We start from the raw sequence: 15729 nt of genomic DNA, 5'->3' as shown, positions 1-15729 counted from the left end.
TCAGGACATGATGAGAACCCTCACTGAACGTAGGAGAGGTGCACACGTTGATGATTCATTACAACACCGGGCACCAAGCTCCATCCTCGCGTTACGCAGCGCTGGGGCACCGGCTCTGCCTGGTAACATTGCTGCAAGGACCGTGAGCAAAACCTGAGCTCCATGGGGACAGAGGGGACTCTGGGAGGCATCCAGGGGTGCTGCTTGTCATGGGAGCTGGCACAGAGAAAATGGGGCCACAAGCTCTGAGTGTAAACCAGGCAGGGTGCGTGTATCAGAGCTTGAGGCTGATTGTTGCAGTAAATGCAGAAAAGTTAATATCCAAAAGAGAAAGCAGCAGGCTAAAGAAATGAGAAGGGGGACAGTGGGGGACAAAATGGTATCTTCAAACCGGAGCTGAAGTCCCAGCTGCTACAAAAGCAAAGGAATAACAAATATTTAATGCCTCCAAAGGTGCAGGCAGGCAGAGCCAGAGCGGGGCCACGCAGAGCCGGCGACAGGCAGCACCAGCAGGGCACAGCGGGGCCGTGCAGGGAGCAGCTTGCAAGAAAGCGGCACTTTGCAGCCACTAAGGATGATTTAAGAGCAAATAACATCAGCCCAGTCGAGTTCAATTGCTATTGATAATGTCCATGTGCAATTAGAGCCAATTAAGGGGAGGCAGAGAATGACAAGTGTTTGGCCAGGAGGTGGTGGGGGGGTTGAGGGTCAATACCACAATCCAATTTCCCCACAACCAAATGCAATTAAAGGGTATCGCTTACCCGGCTCGCCCAGGAGGGCCGGAGCATAAATGGCAAAAGCCAGGAGGGCGGCTGCCGTCCTGCCCAGCATGCAGACCTCCGGCAGCAAGAAGTGCCCCTGCCTCGGCTTCAAGCTGCGGGAGGTGGCGTCCGTCTACTTCACCATGGTCGCCGTCTTCCTGGTCATCCTGGTGGTCGCCCTGCAGGGCTCGGCACCCCGCGGCACCTATTTTCCCTACAAGGTGCCCCTCGATCCCCAGGGGCTGCTCGAGCTTTCCTGGAACGTCAGCTACCCCGAGCAAGCGGTGTACTTCCAGATCCTCAGCAGGGAACTCAAGTTCGGGCTCCTCTTCGGGATGTCGGACCGGGGAGAGTTTGAGAACGCGGACCTGGCCGTGCTCTGGAGCGACGGGCACAGCTCGTATTTTGGGGTGAGTTGCACGTGTTTTGTCACGGCTGCTTTTGGGGTTGCTGCCTAATGGGTGAATCTGGCCTGGTTTGTTGGGGCAGAGCTGGTCCAGAGCACGGCACGGGGCTGAGCAGGGCTGGACTGCTCAATGAAGGTGCTCCATGAAGAAAAGGGCTGGGGGGGTTTGTGGTCCAGAGGTCTGTGCTGTGGGCTTGGTATGGGATCTGAAATCCAAAGAGAAAGGGATAAATGCAGTAACCCCGCTGCACTCATCCGCAAGCGCTCCAACAGGTGGGTGCACAAAGAGCTCGGCTGCACGCAGGCTGCATCAACAGCTTGGTTCGCCTGTGCGCTGCCCTCAGCCGCATTAAAAATTAATTAAAAATTAACCACCGCTCCCATTCCTGACTTTGAGAAAGTGCAAAAGTTATCCACCAGCCAGCCTGCTCCTGCCAGCGTCAATGAGCCGCCCGCCGCTCACGTCTGCGGCCACAGACAGCAAAGCTCAACAGGACACAGGAAAACCCAGCCCGACGGCCGCCTGCCAGCAGCGTGGCGTTATCAGAAATTAAACAGGCAGAAGTATTTGGGCGGTCTGCAAGTGCCCGGTGCTAGCAAATGGGGGGGGGGGGCTCATTTCCAGTTTTGCTATTTGATTTTTTTTTTCGTTCCTTTCCTACACGGTCCGTTTGTCCAGGCTCTCCTGAGGGTTGTCTTTCCGCTGGGGCTGGAGCTGCAATACCTCACCCCGGGCTCTCCGGCAGCTCCCTGTCCCCAGATCACCACGTTAGGTTTATTGCAAGTGCGCTTCAGTGCAGAAAGCAATTCACATTTTCCCTGGGTAAGGCTTTCCAGTAAGTTGAATTTTACCTCTCTGCTTCCTTGAAATTAGCCATAAAATATATTCTTTCACCATCAGCGGCAATGTGATCTGCAGTGCAATGAAAGGATGAAAAGGAGGGCTTATTATCTGTGCTGTTTTCCTGCTAATTACCAGCCATTCAGGATGTGTGATGACCCAAATGCTACAGTATTTCACAGCATCATGTTTAAAAAAACATAAAGGATCATTGCTAAGCTGCCTTCTTGTGCGCACTGGAAGGCAAACAGTGCTGAATTAACACCGAGCAGCACTGGGGCTCTCTCTTTCTGTTGGTGCTGAACAGCATCCTGCAAGGAGCTCCCTGTAAACCTCTCCAGCCCCGGTTTTCTCTCTCCCAGCAGTCTTTCTGCTGGATAAGGATGTCAGCTGTTAAAGAGAATTTGCTCACCCCCCCATGTACTATGAGATTAATTTGCACAACGCACTCCTATGAAAACAAATGTCATGCTAGCTTCATGTAGCTGATTTTACTCTCCCCCTCTAAGGACAATATGTTCTCGAAATATCACTCTATACTTCTGGCTGAAACGGTGCCAAGATGCTTTATTCTTTTTCTTTTATTTCTTCCCCCGAGACGAGAGAACCAGTGCCACCAGTATTGGTACTGCAAGGTACTTCCCAGGGGCCTTTTCTTGGTAAACAAAAGCCACAAAAAAGAGATGAAAAAAAAAACGACAATGATGTTGTTCAAATCCAAATTATTAAAATATTTTATATTATATATAAAGTTTCTACTCCAACCCTTCCAACTGCTAAGCACAGGAGGAGCCTACCGCGTTGCTTCCCAGCGTGGCTGTGTCACCACCATTAACCGAGAACAGTTTTCAGCCTTGCCTGGCTCCTGGGACAATCTGTCCACAGCAAATTCAGGGCACTAAAGGGAGGTTCGTGGTTCATAGGGCTGACACTGCAACCCATCAGGGGGCTGATCTCAAATCAAGAGCAGCTGGCTTGTGGCAGGGGTCGTGGAAAACACATCACCCCGCTCAGAAAGTGCCCCCAGCCATACACCCAGAACAGCGCAGACTGATGCAACCCTGCGGGCTTTCCTCCCCCAGCTCCTTTCCCCAAATGCATCTCAGCTCTAAAAGGTCTTTTTGCAGAATATTTATGCAGAATATGAGCCGTTCTGCAGAATATTGGTGCTGGGTCTGGTATTTCACAGCCTTGAAAGGCTGGTGAACCAAAGGAGGGTGAACCAAAGGCTGGTGAACCAAAGGGGGGTGAACCAAGGGTTGGTGAACCAAAGGGGGGTGAACCAAACGTCGGTGAACCAAAGGAGAACCCATGCACCACTGGAGGTCCCCTCCGTGCCCCCCGGGGCTGTGCAGGACCCACGCAGCCCCTCGGCTTACCGGGTGCTCTCCTCCTGCAGGATGCCTGGAGCGATGCCAAGGGGCACCTCCACATGGACTCGCAGCAGGACTACCAGCTCCTGGGGGCTCAGAGCGCCGCCGAGGGGCTCTACATCCTCTTCAGAAGAGCCTTCAGCACCTGTGACCCCAAGGACTACCTTATAGAGGTACGGCATCGCCCTCCCCCTGCCGCAGCACCCCTGGCTCCATCCCAACCCAACAGCTCCAACCCCAGCCTGCAGCTCAGACCTCACCCCTGTTGTGTTTTTGGGACGGCGCTGGCTGTTTGTACTGCTCAGTGCAGTAAGGAAGCGTGCTACAGATGTCAGCCCCACGCCATGAGTAATGTTTGGCACCCTCTCTTTACAACCCCTTAAAAGCCTCTCTAACGCGTAGATTTCGGCTCGTTTGCATCATCCACTCCTGGTAAGCGTGCGCTAGGTCTATATAAATACCCTCCTGCATCACTCGGGCTTGCAGCCGGGAGCCAAGTGTTTGGAGTGTTACGAAGAGGTGTCGCTCAACGGGAGGCAAAGAGGGGGGCTGCAGGAGCCGAGCGAAGGTGCAGTGAGTGGAGCCAGGGCTGCGTGCTTGTGAGCGCCTGGGTCTGCGAGGGGGCGGTGGGAACGGCCCCACTGGGGATGTCAAAGAGCTTCGGGGTCTCAGCCAAGGTGGGGCAGCCCCCAGGTGCAGGCAGGGATCTCCACGAGGCTCGTTTGAGATGAAATCCTCTGGGGGACGGGGTATTTGGAAGCCACCGTGTGCACAGAGCAGCCTTGAGGTTTTGTTGCTAGTTTTCAGAGGCATGCCTTGCGGTGAGAGGTGTCTGCCAACACTCGGAGAGCCCCGGAGGAAAAAATATCCGTGTGTGTGAACCGGGGAAAGACTTGCAGGTCTTTATTCTTAGCCTTGGAGAGAAAATGACTCCCTTTTCCTTTCCTTCTTACCTCCTGTCCAGAGCTGAGTGCCTTCAGCAGCACCTTCCCTGCCTGCAGTGCTTGCAGCAGAGCCTCTCGCCCTGACGCCCTACCAGAAGCTGGCAGAAAGGGCCTGGGGGAGAAGTTTGGTTTCTGCTGCTCCCCCCCAAGCTGCCGCCCGGGGTCTGGATCCATGTGGCCACCCCAGCCCGCAGCTCAGGAGGGCCAAGGGAGCAGAGAGGAGCCAATCCTTTAGGGGCAGGGGAGGGGTGCGAGGTTCTGATATTGACTTCTGTTGGAAACCTATGCCGTGTAGGGAAAGCTTTCCAGGCTCGTGGGCTGGTGGAGAACTCTCTGTGACCATTGCTCAATGCTAAAACATGCTAGCCAAAGAAATTCCCCTAAATCTACAGGCACGGCCTAGCAAAAGGAGATGCTGCTGAAGCCAGGATGGTTTCCCCTTTGGAAAGGGGCTAGGGCCTACTTCCAAATTCATGCTAGCAGTACCAGTCATCCGTGAGATTTACGTTCTCTGGTATCCTACACACAAAACTACCTCCACGCTTTGCTCTTGCTTCAGGACGGCACCGTGCACCTCATCTATGGGATCCTGGAGCAACCCGTCCGCTCCCTGCAAGCCATCAACATCTCTGCCATCCACAGGGGGCTGCAGAGGGTGCAGCTGCTAAAGCCCAACATCACCATCCCCGAGCTGCCCAGTGACATGAAGACCATGGAGATTACGGCCCCCGGTGTCGTTATCCCCAGCCAGGAGACGACCTACTGGTGTTACATGGCAGAGCTGCCAGACGGCTTCGCCAAGCACCACATCATCATGGTAAGAGGCAGGAGAAGAGGTGAAAGAGGAGAAATGTTTTCCCTGGTGCATCTCAGCAGCTGTGTTCAGGTCCCTCAAAGCCGTTCTGCAAAGCCCACCTCTCCCCTGCCCTTTCACAGGGAGGGTTTCAGACCCAAATGCACCCCCAGAGCACCAAAACACCTCCCTGAGCCAGCCCGCCAGGCAGCAGCACCCTCACATCCCTTAGAGAACCCGAATCTGGTGGCAGGTTGGTGACTTTGGCACACGAAACGGGGACTATGGTGACTTTCCTCCTGGCACATTGAAAGGGGACCAGGGCAGGGCTCAGAGCAGCTCCCTTGCAGAGGGCAGAGCTGCAGCCATCAGGGGCAGGATTACGGCTCAGCACATGCTATGAGGAATAAATAAATAAATAAACATGGCAAACAAATTAACAAGCCTGGCCAGGGCAGGGCAGAGCGAGCCAGAATGTGAACTACCCTCTAACAGATCAGGCATATTGCAAAAAAAAAAAAAGGAAAAAAAAAGGTCATAGAGATAGAAGCAACTTGTATGCAGATATGTTGCACATGCTCAGCTCATATCCTCGAGGGGGGCACAGACCTGTGGCAGCAGAGTGCCCGTCCTGAGGTGCTGGCAGCATCACCCCCAGCACGGCACGACCCAGCACCCATGGGGCCAAAAACACCGAGCAGGGAGAGGGGAAGCCTGACACGGGAGCTGAAGCGAGCGCTCAGTGATTTGTAGGGGAGAGACGATGCTGCAAAGGAAAGCTCAGAAGGAGGATTTTCTCCCCAACAGATGGTGCGAAATGAATCATCTGTGTGTAAGTAAAAAGTGCGTAACTCCTGATATCTTCCCGCTGCTGCAGATCAGCTCTACAGCTGGCGCTTTTAGCCGGAGTCATTCCTCAGGCGTTTGAAGTCACTCTTTCTACCCAAATCCCCCCTGCCTGTGCCCAGAACAGCAGCTCCTGGCTGGGCATGAAACCCGAGAGCTGCGGGCAGTGGGGCCAGGACCCTCTTTGTGAGAAATCAAAGTCTTCTGAGCCCAGCAAAGGACTCGGTCACCATGAGGCAGCCCGAGCTCTGCTGCTCCTCAGGTGCAGCCACCTGCAGGGAAGGGACGAGGTGTTTCTCCACAAGCTCTGGTGGATTCTGGGTTGGTCCCAAAGGGATCAGGTTGGTCCTTGATTCCTTGTATCCAAAGCCACCCTCCCTCCCCATCTCATGGCAAGAATCGAGGGCAGACTCACCCACGCCGGGCTGCACAAACAGCACACTTGGGGACAGGGGCTTGGCAAATGGTCCTGACGTGTCCCCTGCCTTCTTGGATGCCGCTTTGCAGTACGAGCCAGTGATCACTGCGGGCAACGAAGCCCTGGTGCACCACATGGAAGTCTTCCAGTGTGCCGCCGAGCTGGACAGCATCCCGCCGTACAACGGGCCCTGCGACGCCAAGATGAAGCCAGAGCAGCTCAACTACTGCCGGCACGTGCTTGCCGCCTGGGCCATGGGCGCACAGGTGAGAGATGGGATCCCCCGCTCCTGGGTAACCCTCCTGCCATGTCCCAACCCTCCCCAGTCCCTTCTCGTAGGAATGGGTGCCTGACCCGTCCCTGCGTGGGCTGCTCCAACCCCAGTCTCTGCTAGGAGTTGGGTTCAGCCCCTTTTAACCCCCTTGATTTTTCCCCAAGACACCTCTGCATTTCCACCCCAGCCCATAAATCAATGTGACCCCCCCTCCCCTAATGCCCTTGGCTCCCTAAATCGACATGACACCCCCTCCCTTGATGCCCTCCCTCTGTTTCCAGGCTTTCTACTACCCCGAAGAAGCAGGGCTTGCCTTTGGTGGTCCGGGCTCCTCCAGATACCTTCGCCTTGAGATTCACTATCACAACCCCCTGGTGTTCAAAGGTGAGTGGGGAGGCAGGGAGGATGCTCGGGGAGGGGAGCCCAGCAGGCAGTGGGGTTTCACATCGGTCCTGCAGGGCTACGACCTGTGGCAAGCCCCATATTTAGGGGGGTTGCTGGTGGATGCCCCCCGACATCTGTGGAAGGAGCTGTGGAGGGGCTGAGCTCAGAGCCAAGAGCATCAGTGATGCCAAAGCCACCGGAGAGACAGCACCAGCCTGGCTGGGGATGGGGGGATTTGGATGTTGTTTTAATGGCATTCCTGCTTTGATAACGTTGTCAGGAGACACATTTAAAAAAAAAAAAAAAAAAGGATTCCAAACAACACACTTTCTTCATTTACATAAAATCAAGTAACTTCTTGACTACCCAAGTGTATTTTTAGGAGACCGGAGCATATGCACTGTAGATCAATCATAGCACATTCGGCAACTTGAGAAGAAACACATCTATAAATACGGAGCTCACGTCTTTCATAACTTCCCAGCCTTGGTGTGTTAACCAATAGTGTCTCCCTCGGTATTCTTATCCCCTGGCGGGCTCCAGCTCAGAGACAGGGGGCTCAGCCCTGGCACCTCTCCTCTGGCCTGCCTGGGGCTCCCTCTGGTTCCCCCCGGCTGTGTGTGGGCACTGGGGGTTAAACGGAGCAACCTCAGATGCACCAGAGACCAGGAGCTTTGCAAATGCAAGGGGTGCTTGCTCCACCAGCATTTCCCCTCCTGCCAGGCCCCCAGGAAGAGCCTGGCTTTGTTTTTTGGAGGTATCAGTTAAAGAAGGTGCAATGAGCCACGCTTCTGAGTCTGCCAGAGCACCCCGAGACCTGCCCACTCCTTGCCTTTCTGTCGGAGCAATTGGAGACCTCTCTGCGGGACCAACCCCTGCATGAAAATATCTAGGATTTTATGACAATAGGAATAACACCCACAAAAAAATCTGTGAGCGAGGAGCTTGAGCTCCCCTCCCCACACCTGTGGCAGCAGAGCATCCTTTTCCATGCCTGACCTTACCCAAGAGGCGTCAGCTCTCCCGCAGCCACTTGCCACCCCATCCTTTTGCCCCCCAGGGCGCCGCGATTCCTCGGGGATCCGCCTCTACTACACGGGCAGCCTGCGCCGCTACGATGCTGGCATCATGGAGCTGGGCTTGGTCTACACGCCGGTGATGGCCGTGCCCCCGGGCGAGACCGCCTTCGTCCTCACCGGGTACTGCACCGACAAGTGCACCCAGCGGGTGAGTGCCCAGCCCCTTGAGCCCCTTCCCTTGGGGTTGTGCTGGAAAGAAAAACCCCACGCAAACCAGCAGCAAGTGGTCCTGAGCAGCTGGTTGGGATGAGCCGAGTTCCCCGCGAAGACAGAGCTGCTTGGAACCAGCTGCTCCGTCTCCCCCGAGTACCATTGCCATCTAGGAAAACATACTGCTGTGCCGTGCCTGGGTGCTTTCCCCTATGGAAATGCGAAAGATTGGCTTCTGCTTCCTGGGGAGTTCCTTAAGAGCTCGCTCAAGTATGTTTTCAAACCGCCCACCCTGCTCTCAGGCAAGTTTTAGTAGGTATTTTTTATAGGGCCTACCCAAAAGAAGTTGTCGGTGCCACAAGCACAAGGAAGCAAGCAGCATCCAGATCCTGCTGATTTGGGGCATGGCAGAGCATTAACTGGCTATGGCAGCAGGCTGAGCATCTACCCCCCTGCACAGCTCACCTCTGGGCTGCCCCAAGGGTCCAGCAGCCCCCCCAAAACCCTTCCAGGAGCCAGAGAGGACCCATCCCAAGCGCACGGCCCCGGGGACGCACGGGAGGGGAGAGGGATGGGGCCAGGCAAGGAGCTTGAAGCCGTCCCTCCCCAGGCACTGCCTGCTGCTGGCATCCGCATCTTCGCCTCGCAGCTCCACACGCACCTGGCAGGGAGGAAAGTGGTGACGGTGCTGGCACGGGACGGCAGGGAGAGGCAGGTGGTGAACGCCGACGGCCACTACAGCCCTCACTTCCAGGTACGGCGCCGTGCGGGCGGGTGGCACCCATGGGACACCCAGTCCCGTGGGCACAGATGGGTGCTGGGGCACGGCACCGCTCTGACCTGGTGCCTTTTTGTCCTCCCTCGCAGGAGATCCGCATGCTGAAGGAGCTGGTTGCAGTTTTTCCGGTGAGTGGCTCCAAAAATCGTGGCGGTTTCCAAACAGAGCGAGTATTTCCAAACAGACCCAGCATGTCCCAGGGGCTTGGACTCCTCTCCGCTGCTCCATCACTGCTGCTGCTGCTCGTGGTGTCCTGCTCAAAAACCTCAGCCCTGGCCAAGCCATCCCCGGGCTGTGCTTGGGCTCCTGGGGTGGCCCTGCAGGGGGACAGGCAACCGTGGCACCACGTTGGGTACAAGCTGGGCGATGCAAAATGTCCCTAAGTGGATTTTTTTAAGGTGCTTTAGCCCGGAGGAAATTCTTAGGAAGTGAGGAAAGCAGGAAACACAATTCCTGGGGTATGGCCGGAGGGAATCTCCTGGGGGGTGCAAGCTGAGCAAGTGCTTGGGGGGCACTGAGGCTGCCTGTGGGCTTGCACCACCAAAGAGCGTGGGGGTCTGCGGTGTTATGGATTCACTCCTCCTGATATTTGGTGACTGGGGAGGGGGAACTTTGCCTTTTCCCACCCCCCTGTGTCTGCTCGAACCCCCCCAGGGTGATGAACTCATCACAGCCTGCACCTACAACACGGAGGACAGGACCAAAGTGACCGTGGTGAGTGCGGCTGCGCGCGCGCCGTGGGGTCAGCAACTGCACCCCAAGGTGCAGGCAAGGGGGAGGGGGGACACGTGCATGGATTGGGGCTGAATCACAGCCCCCAAGGATGGGATGCTGCAGCTGGGATGCCAAGGTGTTAATTGAGAAGTGGCGCCTGCCTCTCTACCTCCCATCACCAACCCTTCCGCTGGGTATTAATTGTAATTAAAGAGAAGCGGCGTTTTTTTGACAGCGTGCCTTATTCCCTTACATAGGCAGCAAAAAAAGAAAATAATAAAGAAGCCTGTCAGAGGTACCGTCAACAGGGACGAAGCTAAATATAGCGGAGGGATTACAGGGAATCTGCATTTTAATGTAAACCACACGTTCCAGCCTGAAAGCCTGTCCTTGCGCAAAGGGCGGGTGGGCAGATGAGCTGAGTGCGTGTGGTGGTGTGTGTGCACATAACGGGGGGGGAACCTGTGCTCACAACCCCTTTCTGCCCCTCCTGCTGCCCCCGTGGGTCCGGCAGCACCGAGCTGGACCCGGACACGGCTGAAGTCTGGGGAGAAAATTTGGGGGCTGCTGCCCGGTGTCGCCCCCCCAACCCACCCATGTGTGCGTGTGCCGCAGGGCGGGTTTGGCATCATGGAGGAGATGTGCGTGAACTACGTGCACTACTACCCCCAGACCCAGCTGGAGCTCTGCAAAAGCGCCGTGGATCCGGGCTACCTGCACCGCTACTTCAGCCTCGTGAACAGGTAGAGGTTTGCCATGCAAACGGGAGAGGGGCTGCTGCCCAGCCCTTTGCTGGCAATGCTGGAAAAAAAAGTTATAAAAATGGGTTTTCACGCCCCTGGATATGCAGTGGTGGTGCCCGGGGCTGTCAGGGGGTGCAGGTTTTGGGGAGCCACGTGCTGGGGCACGGCTGGAAGGAGTCCTGCTCTCATCATCCCCCAGAGCAGGCACCAGATCAGGGCTGTTAAGGCTGGAGGTAAGGAGGATCCTAAGGAAAAGGAGACCTTTCTGGGCGTGGGACTTCCCTGCAAGGCCCCGTGCAAGGCAGTTCTGTCTGCAAAATACATTTTATAAGCCCAGGCAGGCACCAACCACCCTGCTGGAGAAGCAGGTGGCAGCTCATCTGCCCCTGGCGAGAGGGTGAGGTGCTGACCTTGCACAGGGTGTCCTGGGCACAGGCACACCGGGTAGCCCTGAATCTTCTCTGGAAGGTGCCAGCCACGGCAGGGGTTTCTGCTGCCACGTGCAGAGTCTGCAGCCTTCCTGGGTCCAGCTTCAGGCTGGGAGGAACGCGGCACCTCCAGCCCCCCTGGCTGCCTTTCAGCCTGGCATCTCTCCTGCGCAGGTTCAACGACGAGGAGGTCTGCACGTGCCCGCAGGTCTCCGTCCCGCAGCAGTTTTCCTCCATCCCCTGGAACGCCTTCAACAGAGACGTGCTAAAATCCCTCTACGGCTTCGCCCCCATCTCCATGCACTGCAACAAATCCACGGCCGTCCGCTTCCCGGTACGTACAGCTTCACCACCCAGGGCTGACGTGCTTCATGGCAAACCTCCAGGCCAGGGCTAAAACCTCCTCGATCAGCTCCTCGAAGGGCTGGGGACGTGGCTGCACCCTGTGGCCCCAAAGCAGGGAGCTGGAGCTGCCCGGGGAACCCCGGCACCAGCAGCACTCAAAGCACCGTGCCCCAGCCGCCGGCACGCTGGGTGCGCTCGGGCAGATTCAATTAGAGGATGTGCATTTGCATAAAGCGATTTCCTGACATCTTGGAGCAGCCCCGAGCGTTAAAGCAGGGCTATCTGCAGAAGCAAGGAGAACTGTGAGGCGATTTTACAGGATTTGGGCCAATTACGTCAGGTCCCAGCAGAGCAAGCTCATTACGCACCGCATCTGTGCAATCTCCAAACCTGGAGCTACAGCAAGGCATGAAGGATAAAGGACCACAGGAGCTTGAAAAACAAAACAAAACAAAACAAAACAAAAACACAAACAAAAGCCAGGCCCAGCGATGATGCTCATGACATTGATGATGATGAAGATTTAAAGCCACTGATGGTCCCTATCACCATCGCTTCCTGATGCCATTCATCAGTGTAATGAGCTTCTGTGATAAGGCATTTTGTGCTGCCCACTGCAGTGCTGGAGGACGCTGAGCTGATGGCGAGGAAGACAACCAGCCTTCCTCCCAGGTAAATCCCCTCCAGCCAGGTCAGCCCCAGGGGGGAGCAGGATCCTTCCCCTGCCAGCCCTGAGCCAGCCCAGCACCGGAGACCCTCACCTCTCGGCCGTGCAGAGCCTGGAACAGCGACAAAGGAGGCTCGGAAGTTTTGTGCAGCAGCAGAATTATGAATTAAGCCTCTTAATCACAGCCCTGGCAACTGTGCGAGCTCAGAGAGGGCCGGGGGCGGCTGGGAAGAGGCTGGCGGGGAGCAGAGGCGATGCTGGCACGCAGCGAGGGGAGCAGGGAGCTGAGCTCCCCCCCCTGCTCTCTCGGTGCATTCGGAGCGAGCTGGATTTCAAGACATCTCATTTATTCCGCAGCATTTCTGCCAAGAGAAAAGCACCAGCTTCTAATTAAGCGCACGCATTTCTGCAGTTCAGTGATCCCAGTCCTGCCTCGCTCCCCGCAAGGACGTGGTGCTGTTAATTATTTAGCAAGCCCCTTCTCGCACCGAGGTGGCACTGTGAGCGTGGTGGGATGTCACCGTGCCAATTCCCCGGGATCCCAGCTCTCTCCCAGCACCAAACCCAGCCCCACAGCCCCACCAAACACCCCCAATGCCCTCCCAAAGCAAGGGCTGGGGGAGATCTGCAGGCCACAGGGCAGACCCCAGCAGTCGGGCTCGAGGCTGGGGCCAAACCTCAGGGCAGGCACAGCCCCAAGCCCCCAGCAGCTCTCCTAAGCCTTGAGGTTGCAGAAAAGCACTTGGTTCTCCAGCTGGTGCCCTCCTGCCCCTCTCTGATTGCTTTGGGAGGGGCTCTCCGCCCCCTCCACCCATCCCAGGGTTTTCAGGTGCAGGTGTGAGCTCTGGCCTGATTTGCTTCACGCACTCCAAAGAATTTCATCTGAAAAGATGAATCCAACTTTCTTCCCCCTGCTGATGACTCACGGCCCTACCTCTCGTCTCCAGCCCGCCCTCCTCCCGCTCCTGCTATAGCTCTGCCCGTCTCTGACACTTCTGCATGAGCAAACAGACGGGAGCCCAGCCTGGCCTGAGCTCCCCTGGCCCCTCATGGGACCACCGAGTCATGTAGGAGATGAATCCAGCCCTACAGGCTCAGCCCTTTGCATGATCTAACCCCAGAAAATTGCTCCTTGCAGGCAGAACCTGGAGGGTTCATGCTGCCCGTGGTCACCTCGCCCCGCTGGCCGTGCCAGCCCCTCCTTGGCTGCCACCTCCCTCGCCCCCAGCAGCAGCTGCGCACTGGGAACAGCGCTGGCACCTTGCAAATGTCACCTCCGAGCCCAGCTCCCTGCCAGCAGCTGGCAGGCAGCCTGGGCTGAGAGCACGACGGGCTGCTGGGGCTCAGGGCTCGGAGCTGTCTCGGTGTGACTCGGTGGGGAACGCATTTTTGGGGTGGGAGCTCCCCGACGGCAGTGGCTTCGTGCACTGTGGTGCAGCGCGGACATCTGCGCCGCTGCTGGGACGCGTGGGTGCTCCGACAAGATAACTAATTGGCGACGTCTCATGGGAAAACATCCTGCTTCGGGTTAAAAACACTTCCCAGCGTTAAAGATCGCGTCATTTTTAACACGCGTGGAGAAACACGGAGCGGCCAGGTGCCCAAAAGCCTCGGTCTCACCCTGCCCAACTCTCTTTGCAGGGCGAGTGGGAGAAGCAGCCACTTCCCATCATCACCGAGAGGCTGCGGGAGCCCGTTCCTCACTGCCCGCCCGCCCCAGGGCCTCATCCTGCTGCCTCCGTGCCCATCAAGCTGGGGGAGATCAAGAGGGTCTGAGCTGATTCCTGGTCCCCCTTGGCACCGCGATGGGATGCGCCTCTGCACGGCGGTGGCACGGGTGGCCACGGGGAGCCTCGTCCCATCACTCCCCCCATCCCTGCCTCTACCCAGGGGGGTTTAGGGCTCATCCTTAGCGGTTCAGAAAGTACTCCGGGGATGGAAAGCGCTATATTTAGTGCGTTATTAGCAAGCCCGGCTCTGAGTAATGCTGCTTTCCGCCCCCAGAATAATAACCGGGAGGTTTGCTACTGTGCCAAACCCAGCGCAGCCCCGGGGAGAAGGTGGGGGGGTGGGGGGGGAGAAGCCTTGCTTCCCCGCAGGGAAACTGAGGCACGGAGCACAGAGCAGCGTGGGAGCAGCACACGAGCCTTCCTGGAGCCCTGCGGGCCCGTCTCATTCGGGGTGGCTCTGCGGGGGCTCTCCCACACTGACACCCCCAGGGGGGACGGAGGGAAGGGGGGGAAGGATGCCGCCCGCCGCAGCCCCTCCAGCGCCGAGGATTATTCGCCTTGACGCCACCAGATGCCAATGGATGGGAGCAAACGACACTTGTGTGATGGGGTTTCGACAGGGAGAGGGATGGGGGGGGAGGGAAACGGGGGAAAGACAAACCTTTGGCAGGAAAAACGACTCCGTTCATTACCTAGGTGTGAAATAAAAAGGAAAAAGGATGCTTTCTGCTGTCGAGCTGTGAAGGGAGAACACTTGCTTGGACCAGAGGAAGAGCCCAGGGTGTGCAGGAGAGCCCGTCCATCCCAGCCAGCCCCTGCCCATGCCCTCTGTCACATCCACAGGCTCCCCTTGCAGGGACCTGACTCGCTCGGTGCATCCCAGACAAAGGCTGGAGCTGCCCTGCCTGCCCCTGCTCCCCGGTGCCAGTGGTCTCCTGTCATTTCGGGCATGTTCTCCACGGAGAATACAACCCTACACAGCTTATAGGGTGAAAGCTGTGGGCTCTTGCAGGAAGATAAGGCTCTATTCCCCCGGTAGACATGTGGTTAATCCTGGCACAGGGGGAGGCATCCCCACGCAGCCAGCACGAACCTCATTTATTAGGACAGACGGCCAGGAGCGCGGCCACCCCCCCTCTGCCTTCCAGCTTGAGAGCACCAGGGAGCGCAGTCGCCTCCCGTTGAGAGACAAACTCACCCCAGTTTGTTTTTTTTTAATGTTTCTAGTGAAACCAAAGCGTTTGGGAGTTCAAACTCTCGCCCGTGGCGCTTGTTGCGCCAGGCGAAGGAACCGAAATCGGCTCTCAAGAGAACAGAAAACAAGCGAACCCAGTCGGAGGGAACGAAATGAAAAGATGCCGTGTGATTATTTCTTCAGGCGGGCGAAAGCTGCGCTGGAGACGAGGCCCTCCCTGTGCTGAGGAGGATGGAGCCCCAGTCCCTCGCTGCCTGCGCTCGTTTGTGATTAAAAGAGGCCGGGGGGAGATGGGGAGGGAGCTCCGCAGCCATGGGGGGCTCCACGTGCAGGGCTCAGCCACGGGGCCACCAAAGGGACCGTGGACCTGTCCCCTCCTGCTCCCCATGAGGACAGCCAGGGGGGTTTCCAGACACCTCCAAAGCCAGCTCTGTGCTGCTAGAGCTGGCAGCACGCAGCTTGGAGGCCACACGAGTCCCCCTGGCAGCTGGGAGCTGCCGGAGCCACCTCCAAGGTGACCTTGGGACGATGGCAGCAGAGCAGAGGGGACGGCAGAGCAGCCCTGGTGCCAGAGCCCTGCACGGCCAGCGCGTGGCACGGCACCGAGAGGAACAGCCCAGAGGGGACACGGGCAAAAGCCACACAGGCCAAAGCATGTCTCAAATTCCTTCTCCTCCAGGCTCAGAGGATGCACGTATATACACACACACACACACACAGCAAGGGACCCAGACCCAAACAGCAATCGCCTTTGGGGTTTTCTTTTATTCCCTGGGGGCAGGAGATGAGAATCTGCCTGCAGCTCAGTGCTAAGGGGCTGCAGAGCCCTGTTGTGCTTTCCTCATTTCCAAAGCAGA

At 57.2% G+C, this 15729-nt stretch overlaps 1 protein-coding gene across 1 annotated transcript; it reads left to right on the top strand.

Annotated features, from left to right (window-relative positions):
- Positions 1–740: 740 nt before the first annotated feature.
- Positions 741–13723, top strand: DBH (dopamine beta-hydroxylase; the record flags this gene model as incomplete). The annotated part of the gene is given in 14 exon segments (XM_084298810.1): positions 741–809; positions 811–831; positions 833–1174; positions 3411–3557; positions 4888–5145; positions 6475–6651; positions 6941–7043; positions 8104–8270; positions 8883–9026; positions 9140–9178; positions 9705–9764; positions 10380–10507; positions 11110–11269; positions 13589–13723. Coding segments are annotated over 14 exon segments (1950 nt in total).
- Between the last annotated feature and the right edge of the window lie 2006 nt (positions 13724–15729).

Source organism: Netta rufina (genome assembly GCF_964035555.1).
Source record: "Netta rufina genome assembly, chromosome: 20".
Classification (NCBI taxonomy): domain Eukaryota; kingdom Metazoa; phylum Chordata; class Aves; order Anseriformes; family Anatidae; genus Netta; species Netta rufina.
The sequence above is the reverse complement of the archived record's forward strand: the minus strand, read 5'-3'. Positions and strand labels throughout refer to the sequence as shown.